The sequence below is a fragment of the Pyrus communis genome, chromosome 9 (genome assembly GCF_041283825.1).
Source record: "Pyrus communis isolate YQ-2024b chromosome 9, ASM4128382v1, whole genome shotgun sequence".
Lineage (NCBI taxonomy): Eukaryota > Viridiplantae > Streptophyta > Magnoliopsida > Rosales > Rosaceae > Pyrus > Pyrus communis.
Genome location: NC_142573.1, coordinates 27,262,081 through 27,275,199, shown reverse-complemented (window position 1 = coordinate 27,275,199; position 13,119 = coordinate 27,262,081). Strand labels below are relative to the sequence as shown.

General features: G+C 38.6%; 1 protein-coding gene and 1 long non-coding RNA gene across 4 annotated transcripts; one reads left to right on the top strand and one right to left on the bottom strand.

Moving 5' to 3' along the window:
- Positions 1-356: 356 nt before the first annotated feature.
- Positions 357-5,786, top strand: LOC137740767 (uncharacterized). The gene is made up of 3 exons (XR_015966774.1): positions 357-1,086; positions 1,282-3,026; positions 5,532-5,786. It is a non-coding gene; the product is annotated as an uncharacterized LOC137740767 (long non-coding RNA).
- LOC137740256 (galactokinase) lies at positions 2,173-10,035 on the bottom strand. 3 transcript variants are annotated; one of them, XM_088700313.1, is made up of 9 exons: positions 9,517-10,035; positions 9,256-9,440; positions 9,117-9,163; positions 8,863-8,957; positions 8,632-8,737; positions 7,979-8,192; positions 6,979-7,024; positions 6,104-6,172; positions 2,173-5,871 (listed from the first exon to the last, which is right to left on the bottom strand). In XM_088700313.1, exons 1-3 carry the CDS (start codon positions 9,683-9,685, stop codon positions 9,137-9,139), a joined length of 381 nt encoding a protein of 126 aa, XP_088556439.1. In that variant the 5' UTR covers positions 9,686-10,035; the 3' UTR covers positions 2,173-5,871; positions 6,104-6,172; positions 6,979-7,024; positions 7,979-8,192; positions 8,632-8,737; positions 8,863-8,957; positions 9,117-9,136. The 3 variants fall into 3 exon arrangements, with proteins under 3 accessions (XP_088556439.1, XP_088556441.1, XP_088556440.1); XM_088700315.1 differs by having other exon boundaries at positions 2,173-5,764; XM_088700314.1 differs by having other exon boundaries at positions 2,173-2,678.
- Positions 10,036-13,119: the final 3,084 nt, after the last annotated feature.

Below are 13,119 nucleotides of genomic sequence, written 5' to 3'. Positions count from 1 at the left end.
GTACTATGTGGTAATTACGGCATTGTAAAGGTTGTTAAGTTTAGCAGGCATCCAACTAACCCAAAGTAGGCAGCCAAATAAGAGAACTCAGAGCAGAACAAGTGAATTTTGACACCTTTTTGTATGCTTTTTGTTAATTTCAAAATTTTGTGATCTTTACACTCTGAAGCAATAACCACCTAACAAGTAAGATATCAAACTGTGCTGATTTGAGGCAGCTGAGTTGGCCAACTTCTCAAGATTATATAATTAATCAATCACCTAATTTGTCCAAACTTTGGGATTTAGACATCATCAAAATTTTCTTGATCAATTTGTTATAAATTCTTGTCTGACTAACTGCCACTCATTTCCCATGTGAGAGAGATTCAAAGATGGAAGTGACAATGTGGATGGCTTTAGCTACCACCATTTTCACAACCATAATAGCCGTCGCTTCATCGGCAGCGTCTACCGTGACCTTCGTCTTCGGTGACTCCTTGACAGAAGTAGGGAACAACAACTATCTGTCGTATTCTCTTGCAAAGTCAAATTATCCATGGTATGGTGTCGATTATGCCGGTGGTCGAGCTACTGGGAGGTTAATGGAAGAACCATTGGCGACATAATATGCGGTGTCCTTACTTCTTATACTACTCATCTGACATCGATATTTTTGTTTTCCTTTGTATCTTCAGGAACTTACTGAATTTTTATGTGATTTTTGTAGCCAAAAAGCTTGGGATTCCATCACCACCACCTTATCTATCCTTGGCACAGAATGATGATGCATTGCTTAAAGGGGTTAATTATGCGTCTGCTGGAGTAGGAATACTCAATGACACTGGACTCTATTTTGTAATCACATTTCTTCCAAAAGTATTAATCCCTCTTATGTTTATGATCACATTGTTGAACCAACAACTTCAGGTGCAGGGCTCTATGATTTTAAATTATTTTGTTATTTTTCTTCGTGATTGATTCAGATAATGTCGTTTGATGGTCAAATACAAAATTTCAACAAGACAAAGGAAGCCATCAAGGCTAAGATTGGGGCACAGGCTGCAACCAAGCTCTGCAGTGAAGCCATCTACTTCATTGGAATTGGTACGACAAATGAAATCTTAATTTAGATGAAAAAACTCATTTTCTCCGTAGACATAGGTTGAGTGACTAATTTCCTTGCATCTGAGTTTAAATTTTCTTTTCGTGTAATTAGAGTAGTTCAAACAATTGCTTATATAACTATCCTATATAAGTGGTCAATTTATTGATTTATTCCCTTTGCATATTTTCATGCAGCAATGATTATGTCAACAATTACCTGCAACCATTTTTAGCTGATAGTCAGCAGTACACTTATGATGAATTTGTGGAATTATTGATTGGTACATTAGAGGGACAATTTAAGGTTAGTGAACACTATTAGTTAGATAAAAAAAGGGAAAACGGATATTTTGGATTCGTCTTAAAACCTCTCACACTTTTTCTAGTATTGAGAAGAGAAGTACCATTAAACTAATGGGAACTGAAGCTTGAACATAATCTTTCATTCCAAGCAAACTTCTTGATACAAACTGGTTTTCGTAGACTTGTGAAAAAACACAAGCTTTTCAAGCCGAACATAACAATCTTCAAGTATGGCTTGTTTCTCATTGAGCCAAACGTAGGTTTCACTTGGCTTTTATATACATTCAACTGAGTTGACATGTAAAAACATTGTACAATTAGTAGAATGAAACTGAATATTCTTGATCACAAAGACGCGGTCACCAAAAATGTTTTGTTTCCGTAAGAAACAAAAGAAACAGAAGCAACATGCAGTTCACATATATTTTGCCCTTGTAGTTAAGATGGCAAAATATATGTCCAGTAGGGCAAACACCTATTTTAGCAGTTAATAAAAAACATAGAAAGTGGCTACTAACTAAAGCATCCTTTGAACAAATTAAGAAATTCAAATAAAATTAAACACCAAAGAAATAATAAACACAGAAAAGATATGCTTGTACACTTAATCAAATCAACAAAAATAAAAAAAAACAATTAACAGTGTGAGAAACGACAGCAAGCATACCAGCAGCATGCACAGCCTTCTCCGATGAAGCCATGGGAGCACCTCAATCGGCAACGAAGAAACAGAAAAATTAATCTCCATTCACCAAACAAAGATTCAAACCCAAAACTGCATAATTTATCATAAAATTCGCACAATCGATTCTAGTGCTTCCATTGAACTCTAAGAGATCACAACATCTTTTCAGTAATCGGGATAAAATAAATTCAAAATACAAACACATTTGCAATGAACGAAGACGAAACAACTGTAAGATTGAAAGCAAAAATGAAACCGACCAGTTCTTTTTTCCTCTCCTCTAATTTTTCAAGTATAGCCTTCTTTAAAGCTTCTACGTCATTTTCGGTTCCAACTGTCGTCTTCGGATCAGCAATGGATTCATCTGATTGACCAGATCGACTGGCATCCAATGCGGTTTGTGCATTTTCGAGTTCATATCTCAAATTCCTTTCATTCTCTTCCATCTCCTGATAACAAAAATCATAAATTTTCTTAAAGAGTGTTGGTCTCCATTAACAAAATACGATATACTCAAGTCTCAACATTAGCTTCCTCTTCAGCAAATCTGCTCTTGAATTTTGTTTTCACACGATATTGCCCTTTCATATACAACATTCTCTTCCTGCAATGTCACCTCCCTCAACACAAATGCAAATGGGAACTATTAAGAAAGATTAAAACATCGCCTTTTTGATATGCAAACTTAAACTACACAACTCCATAGCCAAAAATAAACAATCACATAAAACCCAGATAGCAAACAAAGAAAACGCATTAAATCAAGGACATCCTTGAATTTTTTAGCATAAAGAACAAATTTTTGATACAAAATATATTGCCACAAAGCGAATACTAATAAGCTTTCAGGAGTGAAACTTATTTTCCATGAACATTTCATAAAAAAACACAGCCAGAAAAAAAAAAAAAATCAAGAGAGGAAGTAAAAATAGAGGTAAAGATCTACCAAGATGTTGTGCCTTGGCCCGTTCGTTAGTGCGGAACCGAGATTCAGATTACAACCTCATCAAAATCACACACAGTTGAACAAAATAAAATACAAGAAATAAAGACACAGAGAAATTTACGAGGTTCGGCAAAAAACTGCCTACGTCCCCGGAGAGATATTGCTCTTCACTATGAGAATAACAGTACAAGTATACATGAGTTAAATCGACATAACCCAATCCCATATCCCTTGTACACCCACTCACAGAATTTTCCCAAGAGCCTCACTCTACCCCAAGAGTTCTTTCACTAGAATACTTTTCACTCTAGCTCTCTTGATTTTCTCTCAACCCATGTTCAACCTTTTCCATGGGAGAGCCGAATGCTCTCCCCCTTGGATGCTCTCTATCTCTCTTCACAAAGACATAACCAAATGCCTTAATATAAACAAAAGGCCCCGCCTTCTCTTTCTCCTCTTCTCTCTTTCGGCTCATCACACAAGGCCAATTCTTTGCCTTTGTAAAAGCCACAAATCAAGGGCTAGACATCATAATGATGTCCCCCTTTTTCTTTGTCCCTTTCTTTAGCCGAAAGTAGCTAGCACTCCACATGGTTGAGATGAAATTGTTGCCAACTCATAATATGAGCCAATCACAACAATCTCCACCTTGGCGAATACACCATGCAAAAATCCTTGCACCCATCACCAAAGCCCATTGGCCTTACGTACCAGCATGCACACTCTGAATCCACCTCGTTGGTCCTGTTCCGATTCAGTTACTGCCAATGCATGTGCAGCTGCTGCAAGCTAAAAATCACCATTTAGCTTCAGACAGGATCTCAACACATCCTCGTCTCCTCCAGCAGGTTTTCCTCCTCTTCATTGTCTGCAACCTGGAAACTCGTCAGCACGCCTATTTCCAGCAACAACCCATCGAGCCAGACAAAATTCCCACACTTCCTCCTACCTCAGGACCTTCTCATCACCTGTGAATCCCATAGCTCCACCTGCTGCAAAACCCCTGCAACACTTGAGACTAAACATCACCAGGAGAAGTGTTGCTTCGAGTACCTAGAGGGCATACTCAAAGTCTTCCACCACAAACTTGCTAACCCGGCCTTGCACCCGTAGCACTGTGGACCCTTGCCTCCGGAACTGGATCCGAACCTGCTGTCTCTCTCAGATCCTCTTTCCAATTTTCTTCCACGATTTCAACCTTGAATAGCTTAAGCAGTCTTGTGCCCACCATCATCCATGGTCTCTTGTGTGTATCATTCCACACCAAAGAAGCTTGCACCTGCTCCAAACTTACTGTTTCTTTCCTTGCAGTAAAGTTTCACAAGGTTCTCGTACAAATCTGAAAGTGAGGTAAGAAGAAAGAGGCCTTTGTCTTCTTCCTCAACATCAACTTTCGCAGTTGATCCAAGCATCCCTAAACACGGCTTCCATTACTCTCCTTTACCAAGAGCAAAACCGCCTCTCCCTTTAAACTGCTCAACTGAAAATTCCATGGTGAACAACAAATCTGGACCTCCAACGAACCAAAGCCCCCAACGATGCTCTGATACCAATTGTTGTGCCTTGGCCCGTTCGTTAGTGCAGAACCGAGATTCAGATTACAACCTCACCAAAATCACACACAGTTGAACAAAATAAAATACAAGAAATAAAGACACAGAGAAATTTACGAGGTTCGGCAAAAAACTGCCTACGTCCCCGGAGAGATATTGCTCTTCACTATGAGAATAACAGTACAAGTATACATGAGTTAAATCCACATAACCCAATCTCATATCCCTTGTACACCCACTCACAGAATTTTCCCAATAGCCTCACTCTACCCCAAGAGTTCTTTCACTAGAATACTTTTCACTCTAGCTCTCTTGATTTTCTCTTGCTCTGGCTCATATTATGAGTTGGCAACAATTTCATCTCAACCATGTGGAGTGCTAGCTACTTTCGGCTAAAGAAAGGGACAAAGAAAAAGGGGGACATCATTATGATGTCTAGCCCTTGATTTGTGGCTTTTACAAAGGCAAAGAATTGGCCTTGTGTGATGAGCCGAAAGAGAGAAGAGGAGAGAGAGAAGGCGGGGCCTTTTGTTTATATTAAGGCATTTGATTATGCCTTTGTGAAGAGAGATAGAGAGCATCCAAGGGGGAGAGCATTCGGCTCTCCCATGGAAAAGGTTGAACATGGGTTGAGAGAAAATCAAGAGAGCTAGAGTGAAAAGTATTCTAGTGAAAGAACTCTTGGGGTAGAGTGAGGCTCTTGGGAAAATTCTGTGAGTGGGTGTACAAGGGATATGGGATTGGGTTATGTCGATTTAACTCATGTATACTTGTACTGTTATTCTCATAGTGAAGAGCAATATCTCTCCGGGGACGTAGGCAGTTTTTTGCCGAACCTCGTAAATTTCTCTGTGTCTTTATTTCTTGTATTTTATTTTGTTCAACTGTGTGTGATTTTGGTGAGGTTATAATCTGAATCTCGGTTCCGCACTAACGAAGGGCCAAGGCACAACACGAGATTACAAATTAGCACAAATAAGGAGGTAAAAACTCCCTAATCCAAAAACAGAAGGACTGAAAATTGGCCTAAAAATTTGAGGAATAGTAAATTTACTTGGAACTGGAGAAGAACCTAAGGAAGTTGAAGCGCTGCCTATGATTTTGGGAATTTCAGGTAAATCAGTGGGCTTAATCGAAAAGCAATGAAAGATATAGCTTATGGTGAACATGGCCGATAGCTTCCACTTTGACCTTACAAGAATTAGAAAGAAAATTTAACTTGACGAAGAGAGAACTCAAAGATCTGGCTCAATTCATCGTTTAAGAATCGGTCGAACTGTGACTCTGTCACTCCATCTCTAAACAAAAGTAGAAAACCAAACCAAGTTTAAGAAAAATTGTGCGTGCCCAAAGAGAACATTCAACTGTATAAGTGAACCGTAACTCATGCCATTTTAAATTTGACATAGTGCATGCCCAATTCGTATCATGTGTCTATGGACATTTAGTTGTAATGCTAAAACTCAAATTTCTGTCCCAAGTATAAAAAAGTTGTGAACATATATATACATCTTGAAATGAAAGTTTCACCTGGTGATCCAGCCTAGCAGCATAAAAGTAAACTTTCGTTTTGCACTTCAACAGCCTCATTCTTTCTTCCTGCAAGATTTCGAACAAATCTGTAAAATAGAGTGAAAAAGTAAAATAATAGATTATCATGGCAAGAACTAAAGAAACAGAAATACGAACTCGACTTCATACTCCCCTAATTAGTTTAATTAACTTAAGTACTTGCCCGAAGGGGTATGAACTTATCCTAAGGAAAGTTGGATAGTGTCAATTTCTCCAAGCACTGTAATCAAAACTGTCTACATTCTAAACCAACATATAGATCTAACCCAACCCAAATTATATGCAGTTTATTTAATAATGCAATCATCTTGCAAACAGAAACAAAAGAGCTCTCTATGAAGCTCTTGACAAACTGATCATATGTCTAAGATCCTTGTCAAGAATCACTTTGTTGAGAACTCCATTGCTCAAATAAGAATATAAATTAATGTACTTATCGGTTTCAAACAATTAAAGTCTTACAAATTCTTTTTCTTGGTCAATGTAGTTTTTTTTTTTTTCAATTCAAAAAACTTGAAAATGAAGGGCAATCATATTGAATAAAGCAACTATCTGAACGTTCATATAATTTTCTATCTTTATGCAATAGCATTTCCACGTATTACCACGAGTGTCTTGGGTGAACCACTATTCTAGACCAACCAAAACATCAATTCATTATATTAACTTTTCATAACCATCAACTATCAAAGTGACTTAACCTCTATTTGCATAATATTATCATGATTCAGCAACATCCCTAAACTTTCAAAAACCCAATAGAAACAAAAGCATTGGTGTAAATTAACCATCTAACTGAAGAAATTAAAACAAAAGCATAGCAAATTATATACCTCAAAATGTCAAGCAACCAAATTCTTCCTCCGACGACCCAAAATTCTGAAAACTCCAAAAAAAAAAAAAAGGTAAATAGCAATTCATAGCTTTTATAATAGCAAAAAATTGGACAACAGTAAAGACGTGGTGACAAGCCATCTCTCTTTTTGCTTATGTATTTGAAAAGATATTTTATAAGCAGTTTATGGAGTCATTTTGATCACGTTGCATGTAAATTTCTTTCCACAGAGTTTAAAAAATATGGCATTTTATGGCATCAGTTGAATTACATGGTTGAAAGATTTAAAACTGATACATTCAATTTTTATGTCAAACTATAACATATAGCTAAAGATGTTAGGTCTATATACCCATATCAATCATGTGCTATTAAAAGTTTATCGATGTAAATAGATGATTTCAATCATGTGATAACATAGTTTGCATCAACCTAAATGCATGTGCATGCAGATGTTTGTTAATGCATCTCTAAGTAGATGGTTAATCAATTCAAAATACTTCTTTGTCAATTTGCTACTGAACTTTATGATGACTGTCACTTACATTATTTGAATTAGCAAATTTACTCACTCTTGTTAAATTTCTACACATTCCACCCAGTCAGAATAACATTGACAAAACCGATGGCCTCATTTGAACTTCAAAAACAAAATAAGCAAATATAATTTTGATTTGAGATAAGAAAAAAAATGACAGCAATGATGGAAAAGAAGCGACGACCAAGTTTAATAATACAAAAATCATCAACCCTATACTGAAATTCTGAGAAAATACAAACAGTATCTCCAAAGACACTTAATTTGCATGGTTCACAACAGAAAGGGTATAGAAAAGAGGAAAAAAATTAGGATTAGAGTTTGGCGGTTCTCACCCAAATTTGGTCGCAATCGAGCACTCTCACCTTCATGCATTCAGTACAATAAGAATTTAAGAATACAACTGAAAGTAAATGAACTAACCCAATGTCAATGGAAATATAAATTGTAACTCACGTACCAAGTGGCATTGATCCTGAGAAACGTTTGATGACTTCTATATTTGACACGGGAAAATTTCAACAGCACAGGCTTGTTAATTGAAGTCGTCAACATCAGAACAGTTCTTCCTCTGGAAATGACTTTCACAAAGGAAAAGATGCTTCTTAGAGAAATGACTTATGTCACAAAGATGGTGACAATCACTCCTGGCAAGTGAAACGCTTGCTTGATCCCTGCTGGATGTAGCTGCCTATTAGAACAAAGCTACACAGTAATACAATATATGCATAGTTTTTCATTGTTCTAGATTTTTTTAGTTCCTATGTATCTTCTCCTACATCTATGAATCCTAAATAAATACAAATCATACAAAGGTTGAATTCATTATGACTTAACGTTATTTATCAAATTGGAAACATCATAACATGCTTTACCTAAAGGATTATATCAAGAAACAGTTGGAAGAAAAAAAAAATCACATTATATGTCATGACTGAGAGAGGTTTATTTGTAAGGTACTACAGAACCTCAACGTAAATTCACCGTCACTGTCAAGCAACCTCAAGCTAATTCATACGGCGCAGCAAAGATACACAAAAACATATTCAACAGTTACATTGCTATTTGGACAATTACAAATAAACAGATGCACAAAAACCTATTATGTAGTACCTAAGTCATGAGTCATGACTGAGAGAGATAATAGTGAAAAGATGATTTGGAGAATCCACTCTCCGTGAGGCAACTGGCTTTCCTCCATTGCATATGGCTTAGTAAGCTGAGACAGAAAGAGCAGAGCAGCATTATAACGACTCACAGGTCTCAGTCTCAAAAACAACAATTGGAGTTTCAAAAGAACATAAAAAGGAGTAACCAGGAAAAAGATTTAAGTCAAGTGAATACCGATATATCAGCAACCCAAACTCCAACAGAATTTCAATAGTACTGGTCCAACATCTTCTCCCTTCGATTTGGCAAATTCGTAAAAACATTTGTACCTGAACAGCAACATAAACCATCACTTTCTGCCGTACATTCAGAAATTGATAGTTTTAACGTTTGACCATCCAAATGTTTTCATCGTCAAACAAAAGAAAAAGGAAAAAAACTAAATTTATCCAAACACACAGATCAAAGCATGGATCTTTATGTCTTACCCAAAAATGACATAGTGCTCCTATTTGTGATTCTTCAAGTCAATTTCCTTCAACCACCAGAAAAAGTTAAAAGTCAAAAACTTTGACTAAAATTGTACACCGATATCAACGGGGATGATCAAGTCAAATAATTTGGTACCTGGGTCGGGTCGGCGGGATAAGTACAAATTTGGTACTTGTCGTTGACGTTGGCGATTCTGAGAACTTTCTCGGCATCTCCGTCGTCGTGCTTCCGGATTGCGACAATGGGGTCCTGTCGTATGGCCATCGGCAGCACTGAGTAGCCCTCGTAGTCTATGTGCTCTCCGATCAAGTTTACTCTCCCTGAATTCACCGTCCGATAACAAATTCAAACACGTGCACAAAAAAAAATCCACGAGAGAGAGAAAGAGGGACCCACCTGAAGAGCGAGCGAAGAGTTGGGGAGGGTGACCGACCTGCTGGAACTTGGACTTCAGCCGGTGGAATCGGAGCTGGGCCTCGTCGAGTTGCGAGGAGTCGCCGTAGACGGCGTCGAGGGTGTTGTGAATTGGGATCGGGAGTTCTTCGTGTTTTGCCATTTGTCTCATCTACTTGATTACTCGAACCCTCTGCAACCACTTGAAGAAAACTCAAAGCCCCCCCGTGACGGTGACGGTGACGGTGAAAGCGACGCAAGCAAACAAAAACTCCAACATCTGCTTGATGGTCTGCGACTCCATATCAATCGCCTCATCCACCTCCAACGCCTCACGGCTGGGCCGGCTGGCGAGACTGAGAATGGCTAAAGAGAATCGGTGAGGGATTTGAGGGAAATTACAGAGTGAGAAAAGGGAGGGATGAGGGATTTGATGGATGGTTACAGAGTGAGTGGGGAAGAAAAAAGGAAAAGAACAGGGAATGGAAACGGACGGAACAGAGCAATCCACGATGACTGACGCGAGGGCGCCCTTTTACTGTGAAAACGCGGTGGTAATTTCGTAAATAAATCATAACTTTTAATCTGAACATGCGGTGGTAATTTTGTAAATAACTCAAAATTCTTCCCAAAACACTATTCAAATGACAAATGAATAGTGTTTGGGTTAATATTTCATCATTTTGTTTAAATGAAAGAAAGCCCAAGGATGTCGATTAAAAGAGGACTTGCTCGAAGCCCAGCATCGAGCCCAAAGGCAAATTGAAGTCTTCCCAGCCAAATACAAGCCACGTGCTTACCATTGAAGTAACAAGAGATGGAGACTAACCTATTATCAGCCAAAAAGCACTTTTTAGTGGCAGTTCTAGTAAAAAGTTGATGACTCCTTACCCTCCAAGTGCTTTCGGGTAAGGATAAATGTTATAGCAATTGGGCAAATTTGCCTATAAAAGGAGGAAGAGACCCTAGAGACAAGAACACTCAACCAATCAAACAAACAAACATACAAACTCTGCTCTCAAGTCAGATTTGCATCTAAAAGCTGTAATCAGCCAAATCCCAATCCTTTTTAGGATAATTCCCTACAGAAGACATCTTTTATCTAGTTTAAAAGCTCTACTACCTCCTTTAGTGGTATAGTATCGATTTCCTTGTGTAAACTTGTTTACCATCCCTCCATTTTTAGTATACAAACCTTGTAAATACAAAGAGAATTGACTACAAGAAGTTCAATCTTGACAGACAAGGTGAAATTTTGCCAGAAGCTCTTTGTTTGTTTTTTGAATTAGTAGATTTATTACTTAATGCATTCTCCAATGTGTATTCAAATTATTTCCATCAATTTTCCTATCTTAAGAATCTCATTTGCAGTTGGATCTGGTTAGTTTAATGGATATGTTATCATTAAAATCAATCAAGAACCAAGTAAATGACTTAAAATGCTCTGAACTCCCTTCGTTTGAACATACAAGACTATGAACTAAAAGTCCTTAGTCACAAGGTAAGAAAAAGAACTCAATGTGGATTTAACCCATCCACGACAATCATTTGATAACAAGAAGTCCGAGTAACTTGGCGCGCAAGTAATCGACTTAAAACACACTTGTTCTACATCTGCTGCGAGCCTCAAGGCCTACACCTAAGGCCCCATAAAGGCACATTTCAAAACTAACCTTGTCCTCTTCCTATAGCACATTAATAAGCAAGAGCCCGACTACACATCCAAAGTGCCAATCCATTGGGGAGCTGTGCTGAGGTCCGAGGATCATTCTCCAAGAGAAATCTTTGCCCAAACAAATAGTGCAATTGAAAACCTTACTTTATAGTAAAGTAAAGTAATGGTAACAAGTGCCACATATATAAATTTTGAGATCAAAAGTTACATGCATGTCTGCCTATGCCATAAAATTCTAAGCTCAAACAGCACTAATCAGTGAATTTTATTTCTCATAGACTCAAAAACCTTAGAAACCACAGAGCCCAACTTTTCCTTCCTCCATGGCCGCCGGCCTCTAACTAAGGTTGAGGGTCGATGGTTAACTCCCCTCCTTCTCCTGCTAACCTTCCTCCTTTCTCTCTTGTCCCCTCATTCCTCTCCACTTCCCTCTCACACCCCTCTTTCTATTGCCTCGCCGTACCCTCCTCTGTTTTTTTTTTTTTTTACGCCATTCTTCACCTTCCCCGTCTCTGCCTTTCCCAGCCTCTCATCTTCTCACTCCCTACTGTTCCACCTTGTCTCTTCTCCCTTTCCCTCATCCCGGGCTTCTATCATTTCCCTCTACCCCTACAGTTTTCCATCGTCCCACGGGTAGGCTTTGTCCCGAGGGTTCCTTTGGTGTTCCATTGGATGGCTCTACCATTATGTGGCTTTGGATGGTTTTGGTAGCTGTGGGGTTTTGTGTTCCGCGTTCCAGAAACAAGTTTCGTAGGGTCCCTCCCTTGCTTTGGTGTGGTGAGCTTTCAGATCTATAGTGTTTTTTTCCTGGGTGGAGTCTATTTTGGGTGTTCCCGACAACGACTTCCTGATTGTTCACTGTTTGACGTGCAGATCTGTTGCTCATGGTGTTTTGGGCTCCTTGAGGGCTTGCCCTTGGAAAGATCGTTTCAGTCTATTTGGGTTCGTTATGGTGGTAGGGCTGGTGGTGCGGTGGCGTGGATGGTTCCCTTCACCATCCTTGTCGGTCATCGATACCCTTCATACTGTTAGGACCCATACCGGGCGGCAAAACTTCTGACAGTCTTTGGTGTCTTGGGTTTCGCCCCAGCTTCAACAGGCGTCCCATGCCTTTGTCATCTCTGCACGTGACTATGCTCCAATGTCTTTTGCCAATTATGCACCTGTTTCTCTTTTTGCATTGAGTTTGTGGTCTTGTTTTTAACGATGACCTTTTTTTGGTCTCGCTTGGCGATGATTTTTGGTGGCCTCGCATTGTTGCGTCTATCGTGTTTTTGTAACAGCTTTGTATTGATGACGGTTTATAGGGCTAGGACAGTGATTGTGTTTGCCGTATAGGGGGTTTACTATTGTTTGTTTTACTGCGCAAATTCACTTTAGATCAATTTCTTCATCATTGAAGATTATGTACCCAATTGGCAACCTTTGTAACTATTTGAGAAGTTGAATGAAATACAATACCATCTTTGTTAAAAAAAAAAAAAAAAGTAATGGTAAAACATCGCCTTTGAAACGTCTAAAGTTAATTATATCACTGAGGATGTGGTGTTTGCGCATTTAATTCTGTGAATGGCGCCGACCCAGTTAGTCGGAATTGATGATTTTTCATCAAGTGCTCAATGTTCTATTCAGCCACCAAGAGCACTGATATCAACTTGTTGTACTTAGTAAAGTCTTGCTCTCTTTGCTGCAAAAGCACATTGGAGCCATGAAAAATACTGAAAGTCTTTTCCAGCATATCTTCCTTAGTGATAGTCTCCTCTACAAAGTTTCATTTTGGAGCTAATTCTGAATAGTGCAGAGTTATACTTAGCAACCTTCCTAAAATCCTGGATTTTCAAGTGTGTCCACTCATCTCTTGGGAGAATCACTGTTGTCTGGTGATTATATTGTTTCTCAATGCATTGCAAAGAGCTAGTGAATCTTCAACC